The following is a 15,637-nucleotide window of genomic DNA, read 5'->3' as shown; positions in this document are numbered from 1 at the left end:
CAAAGTTCAGAACGAAAATCAATTATACATATTTTTGTACATATTGATGGCAGATGAGAAATTGAAAAAAAAACTTGGCATTGAGAAAATTCTCAGTTATTCAGGACTATGAAAACAATTTTCTTTTAAAATAAAAAAATTATAATCAGAAAAAAATTTCTATATATTTATTTAATATTTTAAAAAAAGCCTATGTTTGATTTTTAACCCCTCTCAGCGGCAATATCTTGCTTAACTTGATAAAGGAGGTAAGATGTCTTGTATTTTGGCAATTACGGGATATCTCGCCTACTTAAAACCCTCTTAATTCTGCAATGCTGAGCCCAGAGATCTCTGTATAAAGTAGGCTTTTTTTGTGAAAGTTTTTTCCATCCCCCAACCTGTCAGACTAACTGCCAGTGGGCGGAGTAAAATTAGTTTAAAGTTTGATAACAGAAGGCAAGACTTTTTCCTTCCCTAGGGGTTAATATAGGAATATGTGTGTATAGCATAAATAATAGAAAGGGTCAGAGAGTATTTCTCTTCTTAGGTGTTTTTTTTTTTCTTATTCTCTGAGTTGGGGGGGGGGGAAGGAAGCACTACCATCTGCACAGAATCGGAAAAAAATGTTCTTCTGTAAAAAATGTGTAGCATTTTACCGAGATTTTAGTGATTTCTCATTGCAGCAGTTATATTGTAGATCAGTGAAATATTAAAAACTGGTTAAAGACCATAATGCATCAATGTATGTACCAGTTAGTTTTGCTGTAAAATTTTAGCTGAATTCAAATTAATAGAAAAAAACATAAGAAAATTGTAAAGAACTCACAATTAAAAAAAATCAGATACATTAAATACATTATACAGAACACATTAGAAATTTCTATGAAGAAAAATAAACTATCTAATAAAATAATTTTTTGATATTGAAAAAAGGTTTGAGAAAAACAAAAGAAAGCTAGTAGGCACTAGACACATTTTGCTTGCATGCATATATATATTACAGTTTTGTAGCATAAAGATCCTCAAATGTATTATTCTAATCACCATTCCTTTCCCTCAAATAAATTAAGTTTTATGAGTAAGTCTATTCATAATGTAAACATAACATAGATTCATAAATGTAAACAAGATGACACTCTTGGTTAGGATTATCTTGGCAAGAACTACTAGAGACTATCTCATTTATGGATTACACCTAAAGTACATGTTACTACAATCTCAAAAATGACTTACCCATGAAAGAGTAAATAAAAGGTTTAATCATGCAAGTATATAACGCGTTTTGGTGACATCCATGGGGTCACCTTCCTCAGGAACAAATTCTGAGAACAAAGTCAAAATGTAAACAGTACAGTACAACTATTACAGTCCAATTTAAAATCAGCAGAGATCTTTGCAAGTGAACATTTTAAAACTGTGCAAAATCCATGCTGGCTAAATTGTAGGACTAGATGAAGCATATAAATAGTTTAAATGTGCAGGAAAATGACATCTGTAAATTGTTTCAGCTTACTAGCATTTGAAATAATGACTACTGTAGAAAAAATGAGGAACAGCTCATGACTTTGCCCAGAGAGTTTTGCATATTTATTATTCATAAAGATCCATTTTTCAAGTATTTTTACCCCTAGTCTGCCTATGAAGTATACGTATCTCACATTTAGAAAGATATTTATTGAATAACCATGTAATCACATTTGATCTTTGGCTACCTAAAAAAATAAAAGTTAGATGAATCAATATAGTTTAAACATATATATTACAAAAGTAATTAAGATAGCTGGGTAGAATTAACATCTATGATATGCTACTAAATGCTTGAAGTGAAACATTATAAAATGAATAAAAGCTAACTGGAATTTTACAAAAGTCAAATTTCTTAATCAATTGTTTTTTAGGAAGCATTACTAGTATCTTTCACTGAACCCATGTCAGAAATTCCCCAAATCCAAGAAAAACGTTCAACTTTGCCTCTTCCACACTCAAATTTTATATCTTTGGTTGATTTTTTTCTGTACAGCAGGTCATATTAGACCAAAACCTTTAATGAAAATTTGATTTTAAACAGTTACAAACACACATTCTTCGACAGGGACTCGAACCCGGAACTTGGAGATCCGTAGGTTGGTGCGCTAACCATCGAATTCTAATAACAGAATACTATACGCGCGCAGGGATTCCTATCAAACTCATTTTTTTTCCTAATCCGATTCAAAATACAGCACAGATTATAATAACCCTACAGAAGCTCTTTACATGCTGGTTTAACCTATACAGGAAAAAGAATCAATCGATATCGCAAAATCCGACTTACTGTTTACAATCCGATCCACGGGAGGTTTCACGTTATTAGCTGTCATTTTTAACAAAAAAATATACAATTATTTTTTTTTCTATTGAAACCAGTAATTATAAATTCTATAATACAGAACAGCGACTAAACTTCGACTCCACAACAGCTGCCGCTGGTGTAAACAAACATAGAATGAGCGCACCGTCCTTTTAAACGGCTAAAGGGGAAATAGTAACTTGGAATCAACTTCAACTTCGGTATTTCACAGGGCTGTGGCTGCTAGGGCCATTCCCTGATTATAAATTCACATGTTCATCAGGTGATAGAATTAAATCAGACAACGAGAAGGGGAGAAGAATCAAAGTCAGCAGATCATTATACGTTACAAAATTCACACACACACTTGAATTCAACAAATAAAGCAATTACAGCAAACAATAACAAACAATCACAACAAATTGTAAAATTGAAAAAAAAAAAGGAAAGAGTAAAAATAAAAAAATAAATAGACACTACTGCAATGGTATTACAATGCCAGACTACAAAGCACAACAAAAATGTCTACACATACAAAATTTGCAAAACTTTGCAAATTTACACATACAAAAAGTAAAAAGGAACAATCACATATGAGGACACACATAATACTAAAGTTAAACAAACAAGAACAAACAAAATCTTACAAAAAAGGACAAAACAAGCCAAAAAGGCTAGAAACGAAGGCTACTAGTAACATATCTTTCAAAACTAGGTACAATTTCCTGGGGAGGAAGAGACATTCAATTCTTTCAATCTGAAACATGAGGCCAGTAAGGTTTGAATGAAATTTATCTGATATTGGCGAAATGTGAACACTGAAAGAGGTAGTGGGTTGCTGTTTCTCGAACATTACAGTAAAGACAGAAAGGTTCATCCTGGCTTCTAATTCGATGTAGATATTCATTCAAGGGGCCCTATTGGCAATTTTTTTTACTTTTTTATTTTATAAAAAAAAGTCGCTCAAATTCACTACTAGTGAAGTAGACTGATAAACGAGAACAGCAATCTATAAGAAACAATCAAATCCAGGAGGATCACGTTTGAGGGTGCTGATATAGTGATAACGAAATGCTTTGCGTAATAATGCTCTCAAATCCTCTACATACAGACTAGTGGGAGAAAGATTAATCACCAAGGACTCCATTTGTCTTACATATGAGTCAATAATCTCATTAAACAGAATACCGGAATAGCCCGGGACAAGTACAAATGTTATGTGTCTAGTAAATCAGCTAATACGAGCCACCTGAGTATGTAAAAGATAGATGATAGTTGGCGAGTGTACTGAAGAGAAGAGAGTATAAATTTAGCATCGGAGAAGACAACAACTTGACAGTCCTAGGTGGGAATAAAGGATCTCAGACTTTGGATAACAGCCCATTGAAAATTGAGGAATCTTTGTTAATCCACCAAATCTTTTTCCTATGATTGGAAGGACAATATGCTCCACAAACAACTTGTTAATATTTTGAGGCATCTGTGGAAATGATGACAGAGTTGGAATTAAGAGAAAGGAAATATTGTTGAAAAAAAAAATTGTCTAATTAGGGGAGGATGATTTTTTGAAAATCAAGTTCATCAGTGATAATGGAGATATTACTACACATCCAAGGGAAAAAGGCATAAACAGGGCGAAATGTAGGAGGAAGAGAAAAATTAATGTAGTTTAGTAAGGTGTCTAATCTTTTTAGCAAGATTTGGAGAGGATTTGTTGAAGCCGGAATCAAACAGATTCGAAGATCCTTGAGTTGGAGAAGAAGTTGATGATATGCAGAAGGAACTGCGTCTAAAAAGTAATAATTCATAAAGTGAAGAGATGGCAAGAATAACACTCATTTTAGTAATTCTCGTGGAAATATGGAGACCAAGAATATTCCTGAATGCCGAATGGAAAGGAGTATTAATTTTACCAAACGTTGATTTGGCCGCATTATGCCAAACTATAGAGCCATAACCAATCAGTCCTAGAATAATATTGAGGAAAATAGGTCTTATGAATGAGCAAGGGATATTTCTAGCGAAATGCGAAATAGAACGGCAAATATTAAGGGCAACTGACAACGTGAACGAATGCCAAGAATGTGTTTTTTCCAGGCGAGAGAAATATCAAGATAAACACCCAAGATCTTGAGGTGTGGATCATATGGGATATTTTCTCCACTAATACTAAATGATGGAAAAAATTGAGCCCGATTACGGGTAAGGATTGTGAAACGAAATTTAGGAAGTGAAATGGTAAGCCTACTATCACTTGCCCATTCAAGAGTTTCACAAATGGCTTGGTTAAGTTGAGAAGTTGGTTGGGGACCATTGGATCACCTATCTGCAAGGAAAATATCATCATCATATGTAAAGACCGTAACGGAGGGTGGAATATAAGTGATGTAGTCTAACATGTAAAGTGCGAAAAGGATAGGAGAAAGGGTTGAACCTTGAATTAAGCCTCGTGAGGAAGAAAATTTTTGGGATGAGGAGCCTCTCCAGTGAATATAGTGGCTGCGGCATGAAACGTATTGGATAAGCCATATCTGATAAATCTACCCTGTATACCCATTCTTGAGAGTTTCTGGATGAGAATATTAAACCAAATGGAGTTATATGCAGCTTTAATGCATAGGCAGAGATAGACTTGGAAGTCTGGGGGGGGGGCACGGTCATTATTGCTGGGGGAGGGCAAGATGATGATGATGCCAATTCATATATACATATATTCATTAGATCAGTCGACTCCACCTTTGATGCTGGGGGGGGGGGGGACAATGCCACCCACGCCCCCCCCCGTATCTCCGCCCATGCTTCAATGTCAAGAGCGACCAGATAACCAGATTCATATTTACGAAAAGCTTCAGTAGTAAAGGAGATAATATCCCGAAGGCAAGCTTCCGAGCTAGTTTTAGGTCTGAAACCATAAAATTTGGAGGAAATAAATTATATGTAAGGCAAATCCAGGTCAATCTGAACAGAAGAATTCTTTCGAAAATTTTACTCACAGAGTTTTGTTAAGAGACGAAAGGACTCTGGTAAATTGGTTGCTTTACCAGATTTACTGATGCAAGTGGTTTTTCCATCTTTGAATGATGAGGGGATTATGGAGGTTCTCCATATGAAGTTGAATGAATCAAAAAGTTTACCACCTTGAAGAGGGAGAGACTTGACGACTTTTAGAGGGATTTCATCAGGGCCAGGAACCGTTGATTTTCCACATCTGACAGCACGACAAAGTTCCATCAATGAGATATCGGCATTCAAAAAAGGATCGAAAGACCTGGGAGGACCTATAATAGGCCGTGCCGTCTTAACGCATGGGCACATCCGGGCACGGTCTGGGGGCTTCAAGGGAAGAGGGTCCTCACAGAAATTAGAACCGGTTGAAATTTTCGAAAATTTGTCAGGTAGGGAAATCAGGCCTCAGAAAAATCATTTGGCCAGGGGGCTCATGATGTTCTTAAGACGGCCCTGATAATAGGAGGGAATAAGAGCTGAGGCAAAAGGGGAAAATGAAGAGATTTCAAAATATTGATCTGCTCCTATGGATCTGAGTAAATATTACCAGAGTACGAGAAAATAAGGTGTAAGGAATCCGAAGTTTTAGAGGCCACATAGCGATTACGACGTAGAATACTATAAATCTTAGAAGAAGGAGAGAATGGATGGACTTCAGAAACATGGAGTTTCAAACGAAGTAGCTTAAGGTGTTTTTTAAACTTAGCGGCTGCACGCTTATAGTAAATCCAATTAGCGAGGGAAGGGGCTCGATGATATTCCCTGAAAAATCGCTTTTTTGACACCAAAAGCAAACGGCCAGCAGTATGCAACTTGATACAAGGATATCTATATCGGAATTTGTAGATAGAAGCAGCTTGAGCTGCTGCAGAGATATTCTTGTATATGCTGCCAAAGTACTCTGAAGGACTCAAATCACCAAGCTTAGATTTCAGTAAAGACCAGTTTATAAATCTGGAGGGGGCCAAAAGTACGAAGAGTGGCCAAGGAAATAAAAATATTTATTGGCAAGTGATCACTGTTAAGTAAGGAATCCGTGGGAGACCAAATAAGTCTATGAATGTTTGGAGAGCTAAACTAGAGGTCGATGTAGGACTGTGTATTAACGTTATAACAAGTTAGTCAAGAAGGAATAGTAACACAAAGGTTATTTTTAATGTACCAATTAAAGAGTCCAAAACCAGCAGGAGAATCGTGATGGCCACCAAAACTAAAGTGGTGGGCATTCAAGTCATCAAGAAGAATAAATTCATCCTGAAATTTGGAGAGACACTGGTTTAAAGGGTCTTCATCAAAACTAGAGGGGAGGACGGTAGACGTTGATTAAAACTAAAGAACGCTGATTAATGAAGATCTTCATACGCAAAATTTCAAAATTAAAGCTAAAGAAACTCTAAATTTTTATACAAGAAATGTGAGACCTAATGGCAGTAAGTACACCACCCCCTGAGGAGGACGGTCTGTCAAGTCTGAAAATATGAAATCCTGGTAAAAAGAGGGAATCATGGCTTTTTGAAAAAGTCTCTTGAAGAAGTACAGTAATATATCATATTGAAATATATATATAAGATTTGTCTGAAAAGATTTAATTTTTGTTTGATTCCTCTGCAGTTCCACTGTAGAAGCTTTAAGTTACCGTTGACTGACATGAAAAAAGTTAAAACAAAACAGTTTAAAAAATGGGGTAAGGAGAAGACAAGAAGGGTTGTGTTTGGGGAATTTAAGGACAGGTTTTTAGAGATAACAATGTGAGGGATCAAGAAATAAAATTTACTAGAATTAAGATTTACATTCACAAGAGTAATGAAAAGAAACTAAAAAACGGCGAGGGGAACTTGAAATTAAAAGAATTTGCTCAGGCCCGTCATTTGGGGGGGGGGTGCGGTCGAGGAAGGGCAACGGCCCCCCGGCTTTTGAAAATAAAATATTAATGGTACATACATACATTGAGTACATGTTCTTTGCGCGCCCCCCCCCCCCGGAAAAAGTTGAAATGACGGCCCTGAATTTGTATTCTTGTAGGAAATGACATTGTCAAGAGACACTTTTTTTCCTTTTGTAGCAGATACTATAATTAATAGTATTATAACTAATACTTATAGTAGCATCAGTTTCAATTCATTAATAACAGTAGTGATTACGTTCGGCAAAAGATCAGAGATTGCCTTCGTCTAAGTTTCAAACATATTTTAAGCTAGTAAAATAGTCGCCAGATAAGTATTATGTAAATAATTCCCTAATTATTGAAATAATACTTTGAAAACATAAACCAATAGACAAGTGAATTTTTTATTTTTACCATGTTAAAACTACCATATGTGGATGCTGTTATATACATATACACTGCTGGCCATCGTAAATGCAACACCCTGAAGGAAGCATGCAAATAATATGAAATGTACAACATGCATTAGCGGAGGTGAGATATGCAAATGATTAGAATTTCAGCGCAGACGCCCATCACGCGCGCCTGTGGCGCCACTTCAAAGCGCTATTTAAGGCTTGGAGATTTCGACGATTTGAAGTACGGCAATTGTGTTTTTCTTGTGGTTTTTTCAAAAAAACGATCATCTTTTGATCAAGTATCCGAGTTCGACAGAGGAAGGATAGTGGCCTACCGAGATTGTGGATTATCTTTCAGGGAAATCGGTAGTCGTGTTGGACGAAACCAAACAACTGTAATGCGGATAAGTGATCGTTGGATGCAGGAGGGTACGACGGACCGACGTGTTCGATCGCATCCACCTCAGTGCACCACTTCACGTGATGACAGGCGTATTGTGCGTATGGCAGTGACGGATCGCTCAGCCACATCACGAACCATAGCACAGCACATTCAGTTTGTACCGCATCATCCAGTGTCTGCGCGTACCATTCGACGACGTTTACAGCAGAGTGGTCTGTCCGCAAGACGTCCATTGCTTCGTCTACCCTTGACGCAGAACCACAGACGTCTCCGCCGCCAATGGTGCGATGAAAGAAGGATGTGGACGGCACAATGGAATGAAATTGCCTTTACTGACGAGTCACACTTCTGTCTGCAACACCAGGATGGTCGGATTCGAGTCTGGAGACACCGTGGAGAGAGGATGCTGAACAGCTGCGTTATGCACCGCCACACTGGTCCTGCACCGGGTATTATGGTATGGGGCGGTATTGGATATCACTCTCGCACTCCTCTAGTACGCATTGCCGGTACTTTAAAAAGCCAGCGCTACATCTCCGAGGCGTTGGAGCCCATTGCCCACAGCCATATTTCAACAGGATAATGCGCGACCACACGTGGCACGCATTGTCCAAAGGTTCTTCGTCAATCGCCAGATTGAATTGCTTCCCTGGCCAGCTCGCTCTCCGGATCTTTCGCCGATAGAAAACATGTGGTCCATGGTTGCTCAACGATTGACCCAGATTACATCCCCAGCTGCCACACCAGATCAACTTTGGCAACGCGTGGAAGCTGCTTGGTCTGCTGTACCCCAAGAACACATCCAAAGTCTCTTTGAATCAATGCCGAGGCATGTGGCAGCGGTGATCTCCAACAATGGCGGCTACTCTGGCTACTGATTTTGGCAGGAACCACACCTCACAGAAGTCTATAAATTTAATCATTTGATGCTTGGTCAACATGTTATCTACAAAATAAATATTGTTGCGATATCTCTTGTCTTTCTTGGTGTTGCAATTTGGGTGGCCAGCAGTGTATATTCTAAATAACAAAATTTATTTTCATTGAAAAGAAAGTACGTTTAAGTAAGTTAAATCGACTTCCGAACCGAATCTTTTGCTACCAGGACAAATTAGGTCTAGACTTACGGTTTAAAGCCGATTCTGAGCAGTTGCGAAGGGGCCATTCAAGTATATATTAGAAGGTGCTTTATTCAAGGCATTGAATAAAGCACCTTCTAATATATACTTGAATGGCCCCTTCGCAACTGCTCAGAATCAGGCATTGAATAAAGTTTGAAATATTTTTGACATCGTTAATTTCCATCTTTACTAAATGTGACAAAATAAGTCAACGAGAAAAACCTTCCCTAGTTTGTGGGTAACTAAACTAACATTCCTATAGATAAATCCTCTATAGACCACCCTCACATCCTGCCTTTATTTATGGAGGAGGTCGAGGGGATATCGGCTGAACTGTTTTGTGTCCACTCCACGCGTCGTCCTTGAGTGATTTCCTAGATTCTCGTACATAAGCGGATATATGCTCTTTGAACAGGGAGGGGGTAATTCACCGAGGGTGTTAGTCGGGGCGGCTCGAACTTACCTGACACCCGGGTGCAAAGACTCATGTGCTGCCCCTAAAGACGACTCTCTCAGACGGCTAACAGGGAACCTAGGGATGCCTAGGAATCCAGCCTAGGGAACTTTGGGATTTTTTCAGTATGAAGGCGAACACTATTGTTTTTATACGCAAAATGTGCATACAATAGATAGGTCCATTACGTCCCATAAGTCCCGTTATTGAATAAACTGTCTTGTTTTTTGGTCCAGGATTATTTTATTATTCTTAATTATGCCAGATAACTTAATCCCCATTACAGTTCTTATTGATAAGCCATCATTACTTTCACTTATCCCGTGAACGGGGTGACTTTTATTAAGAAATTTATTTCAAAGGCAAATTTCTGATGCTCCAGAGACAGGACAAGGGAGAAGCCGAACTTTTATTTTGTCTTTACTTGACCACTCCGGAAAAATTAGTGGTTGGGGGCACCAAAACGCACACTTGCCCCCCCCCCTCCCTTGTAACAGAGTAAATTCTTGTTCATGGTAGAACAGTTCTGTGCTTAAAAAAATGAATTCTCTGCACAGGCTCTGTCTGTTTCTTCAACATCTCCGTCGTCAGGGTACGGCTCAATAGCGTAATGTCAAGTGAATTTTTACAATTGCAAATTTTTGAAAATCATGCCATTCATTGGAAATCTGAGCTGCCGCCCCTTATAAACTGCCTCCCGGGTGCACTCTGCACCCCTTGTACCCTCACTTAAGCCGCGTCTGGTGTTAGAGATTAGGGGGGGAAGACATTTTGTCCACTTTCGCCCATCCATTTATATGCCAAGAATTTAATTTTTTCGAGAACAGGCTGATCGCCACCACCTCCCCCTCACAGGCTGTGACCCCTCACACGATACAACAGGCTGCGATGATCTACGAGACAAGAAAGGAAACCACTGCACGTGAGAATAATTTTCTTGTATGTGTGGTGAAGGCTTTCGTCGCAACTAGTAGTTTGTGCGAAGGTGGGATATAAAAAAGAAGCAAAAGTCTGGTGTATTCATTTACTATTCCTCTGAAAAACTTAACCATGCATGGTGTGGACTCACCTTACGCTATAGTTAAGATCAGACATATCCGCAGTAATTCCATCATCGCATCAATAGCTGAATAGGAAGGTATTACTCCAAATTACTCATAACGGTTGTTTTTAAGCAACTGTCTTGCCATTACCTGATTAACATCGCTGAAATTTAGAGAAACCGTGATGAAGAAGACAAGAGCTCAATACTTCATAATTCGCACCAACTAGCAATGGTAATCTATACCATTAAATTAATTAATACTTATACCATTAATTAATAAACTTGAAACACAAGCTAAAAATATAGTGTGTTTTGTCTAAACTCACGTGAAAAATTATCCCCGTGCATACATAGCAAAGTTCTCTACAGCAATGGTGGTCAGACGCAAGCAGGATCAACCTTTGGAGGGAGCACAAAATGCTGAGCGGGTGGGGCACAATGAATTTCTTATAGAAATTTTGAGTTATCAGCCTTTAAATAGCATTGAAGTTAACAGAAATCGATTATAATAACACACATAAAGGCATTTTCTTTCAAATAGTTTCTGCATCAAAAATACATTTTCGATCGTCTTTGCAGGATGCGCCCTATGCATATGCGGTAGGGGAGGGGGACACTGACAAAAGTTTGCTGACGGAGGGGGGGCAGAGTTTTGCTGACAAAGGGGGGGATTTAAAAATTGCCAAAAATCTGCGGACGTAAGGGTGGGAACATAGTGTGCGCTTGCTTCCGATTCTGCAAATCCGCTTTGTTACTTATTGGTTAAAAACCCGAATTTCAACTTTTTTTAGTTTCCAAGTTTAGGAGGATTAACGGGAATAATTTCTTGGGCTCTCTGATTACGGCAATCGGTGGCGATCGGACCAATCCGAATGGGGAAACGCTCCGTTCATTTGCATAGCGTGTCGCCGCTTTGCGCGAGCCGGAAAGCAGCACCGGAAACAATTGTTCTTTCCGGTTATAGAACCCGCGCGTGTCGAACTTGGTTGTGAGCTATAGAAGATACTGATTTATATTGATTAACTTAGATTGATATTTGTAAATTTTCTTTTGAAAACTCAAATTTGGTGAATTTGAATTTGGTAATTTGGTAAATTTGAAAATATTGAAAGAATAGTTCAACATCAGTTAGTAGTTAGAAGAAAATATATAACGATATTCACCACACATAAGTTATTTTTATTGGTTAAGGAGAACTTAATCAAAATATTATAATATAATGAAGTTTTTGAATAGACGTCATAATCATCATCAGCATCACTGAGGGACGCATAGAATGATCCCCATAGAAATCAATGTTAAAATTACCGACTTTACTGTAGATATGCGGAAATTTAATGGGGAATTTCCGCCACGTCAATAATTTTAAAAATTGAATTGAATTCTCTATTTTCGAAACATTGAGTTCGCTTAGAGATACGAAATCCAGAAAATGAAATAGAAAATAATTAGCCGGAACTACACGTTTTTGAGTTTGATATCCATGCAATAACATCAATTTCAACTTTTTATTTATATCCTTTCCGAGTATCAAAAATTGAAGTTTATGGTCCCCTATTGACTTTTAATATTCAACTGCATCAATTCATATATAGGTCAGGTTTTTTTTTAAAATTAATAATGGCTCATAAATTACATTGATATAATTCCGCAGCAGTTAAGATAATTGGACAGGCAGATAGATAACTTGAGCTTCAAAAAAAAAAAAAAAAAATCAAAATATTTAGCAACCATCAATGAAAATAAATCTATTTCATTTCTATAGATTTCTTTTTAATTCATATTTTGTTCTTTCAATCTTTCATGAGCTACCGAGGAAGTCGTCATGTTGGTTGCCTTGGATACGGTTTGCATGTCCTTCAAAGAAAGAGGGAAATATCACGTGATCCAAAAAGCCTCATTATAGTTAGTTATAAAATATTTATACCATATTTTAGTGGTTTTTCCACAGCGGAAAAAATCCATCAATGGTACTAAATACCATACCAACCCATGGGTGGATCTAGAGCACACTGTTGTGAGGGGAGAAATGTTACAAATTTCTAAAAATTAATCGTTGTGAACAAGGTAATCTTACGTCCCGCATTTTGTCCCGTATTTTCCGGAACAGTTCCAGTTTTTCTGGTTTTTTTTCTCCATCCCGACTTTTTTGAAAAAATGTCACTGTTTTTCACGTTTTTTAGTCGAACTTTTCTTGAATTTGTTATTCAATCACAAACGTTGACACAGATAATTTTTAACGGATTGATTGAATGCAATATTATCATATCATAGTTCCGAAAATTTCATGAATTATCACATTTTGCTTAGGAAGGGTGATCACCCCGATCGACCCCCCCCCTCCCCACATAGTTCCGCACCTGTACCAACCCCTACAGTGGACATGCATTCATTTCGATCTGAAGGGATTTTCAATCCTCCAGATCCATCCAACAGAAATTGATTGTTAACTATAAGTATTATTAAAGATAAAAAAAATGATTATATTAGTTTAATTATTATTACTTATATTTTACTGAACCACTTCCCGAGGCGAGTTTGCTGGGTCTAGAGTAGATGGGAGAAATACAGTAAAACCTCACTCTGCGGACGGAAAAAAAATAACGTTGTAGAGGGATTTATCGTTATTTCGAGTATCGTTGTAGCGAGATTTTACTTTAATAAATTCCCTCTCTCGCCCCCCCCCCACCACCACTGCCTTATGGCAGAGGTGACCAACAGCTGGCCCGCGGGCCGCCTGTGGCTTTCGACATGGTAAAAATAAATTATCAAATTAAAATGAATAATTTACAAGGTGTTAAGTCAAATTTGTTTGCCATTATTTGAGATATTCTCGTCAACGGAAAATTACTTACATTCATTATTATTAGTGACGAAAATAACTTATATTATCACCATACTGCCTTTTCAAACGCACAAATTGCTCATAAAGCTTATTACACGGGCAATTTGTTTAACTATTTTTTCCACCACCTCGTTTGGCAAATTGCCTATTTTGAGAAAAATGACTGTATAATTGAATGTTGGAAGAAATGTTTATTTGTGAAATTTGATTTGATGGTGTAATTTGCAGAAGATACTAATTTTTGATGCTGGGAAAGCAATCAGATGAACAATGAATATGTTTGTGAAGATGAAAAGGAATACAATGCCCAGTGTAAAAGTTTAGCGACTAAATTGCCCGTATTTGTCATAATACTTATGGCGTGCACAAATGTGCGAATTTTTCGGGTCTCACTCATTTTACTAGTGCGGCTAATACATGATACTGCAGCTGACTATTATGTTGGTTCTTGATCAGAAAGAGGTCGGCCACCTCTACTTTATGGTAACCTTTTTTCCGGATACTTTATAGGCAACCCTCAGAATCGAAACTATATATATATATTTGAATATATATACCATTTTTAGTGTATTTTCAAAAGCCGGGGGAGGGCAACTCCTGGCCGAAACACGCGCACTATGTTCTCACCCTAACACTTGAACGGCTCCAAAGCGGCATCCATACCCCCAAGCTGGGATTCAAGCCCAGACCCCGTGGGCTGGTGTACAAACAGTTCAACCAAATTGGCTGAATAAAGCTATCCTGTTTTTCAACCAGTTTTTAAACACCCCCCCCCCCCCCCCAGTAGTGGCCCTGGGGTTGTTGCACGAAAATTGATCAAAAAACTATGATCGATTAACTATTAATCAGCAATTTTTCCGTATTTTTCCTATAATCCGGCAATTTTTCGTTTCACTTAATCATTCCTCCGTGTTATCCTCGATGGTGTTGTTCAGGGCCTCAACTAGATGCTTGGTACCCGGGACAAGTGCGCATTTTGGCTATCCTCGAGTGGGTTGTTCAGGGCCTCAAATAGATGCTTGGTAACCCGGGACAAGTGCGTATTTTAGCGTCCCCTTGTAATATTGAAGGAGAGGTTTGAGAATAAAATTTTTGCCCCCTCTGGTCCAGCACCCGGGGCACGAGACCCCGCCTGCTCGCCCCCCTCCCCCCAGTTGCGGCCCTGGGGTTGCACGAAAATTGATAAAAAAACTATGGTCGATTAACTATTAATCGATCAATAGTTATGTGTGATTAAAAATTTTAGTCGAGTTAATCGACTCTATCAATTATTGAAATTCTGCTAACTTTCCATTCATTTTATTGATTGTTAGAATTTACTAGATTTATTCGGCTAAACTTATTAGGTTCATTTAAATGACGTTCCTATGTACAACATTTTTGCAGCGTAGCATCTGACAAATTTCATTGTATTGGTCAGCAACGAACAGCAATGAACGAAAAAAAAACAAGTCGGTTCAAGTGAAATTGAGTGATGATTTCGGTCCTGAACTACATTTTAAGGGAGTTTAGAGGACCTAACTCTAAGTTAGAGGAAGGGAGTTTAGAGGAATAACACACACACACACACACACTCACACACACACACACACAGCTTATATATTCTAGAAGTATCGGCTCTTTCCTGTGTTATTTCAGAGAGTGAAATCCTCTTTAAGAGATTTTCTTACAGTTCCTGTAAGAGAAGCATTAGTATGAAGATTGAAACTAATTTCGAAATATCAGTGACCAACATAAAATAACTGATTTTACGAAAAAAAGACAAGTTCCAAGCAATGAAAATCCGGGACTTGACAAATAATTTAGAAATTGAATTGACTCCGACAGATGACATTTCTTAATCATTTTTTTTAAACCTTAATTTCTTTTTTTCTCTTCCTTATTTGCTTACATTTGACAAGTAGGCGCTTAAAAGAATTCTTGTAGCATCAGTTATTATTATATAACTATTAACAATAAATTTGTTGTGAATGGTTCTTATTTAAAAATAATTGTTTAATCGATTAACAGTTTCCGATTAATTAGTTAAAAAAATTTAAACGAGTCTTGATCCCACAAAAATACAATAAAAGTTTGTTATAACGAGAGCTCACAATCTCGGGAAACATTGTCGTTATAACAGACTTCTCGTTGTAAGCGAATTTCTATTTTTTTTGCTCTGCCAGGTGA

At 37.7% G+C, this 15,637-nt stretch overlaps 1 protein-coding gene across 1 annotated transcript in view; it reads right to left on the bottom strand.

Annotated features, from left to right (window-relative positions):
* LOC149085247 (serine/threonine-protein phosphatase 2B catalytic subunit 2-like) overlaps positions 1–2,478 on the bottom strand; it is a 48,231-nt gene extending 45,753 nt beyond the window's left edge. Inside the window, exon 1 of the mRNA XM_089233141.1 lies at positions 2,297–2,478. Coding sequence (XP_089089267.1) covers positions 2,297–2,342 — 46 coding nt within the window. The 5' untranslated portion in view covers positions 2,343–2,478. The remainder of the gene's footprint in view (positions 1–2,296) is intronic.
* Between the last annotated feature and the right edge of the window lie 13,159 nt (positions 2,479–15,637).

Source organism: Pholcus phalangioides, unplaced genomic scaffold (genome assembly GCF_987345545.1).
Source record: "Pholcus phalangioides strain wild (caught in Gottingen) unplaced genomic scaffold, Ppha-v1.0 ptg000007l_1, whole genome shotgun sequence".
Lineage (NCBI taxonomy): Eukaryota > Metazoa > Arthropoda > Arachnida > Araneae > Pholcidae > Pholcus > Pholcus phalangioides.
Note: the sequence above shows the minus strand (reverse complement) of the source record. Positions and strands in the feature narration are given on the sequence as shown.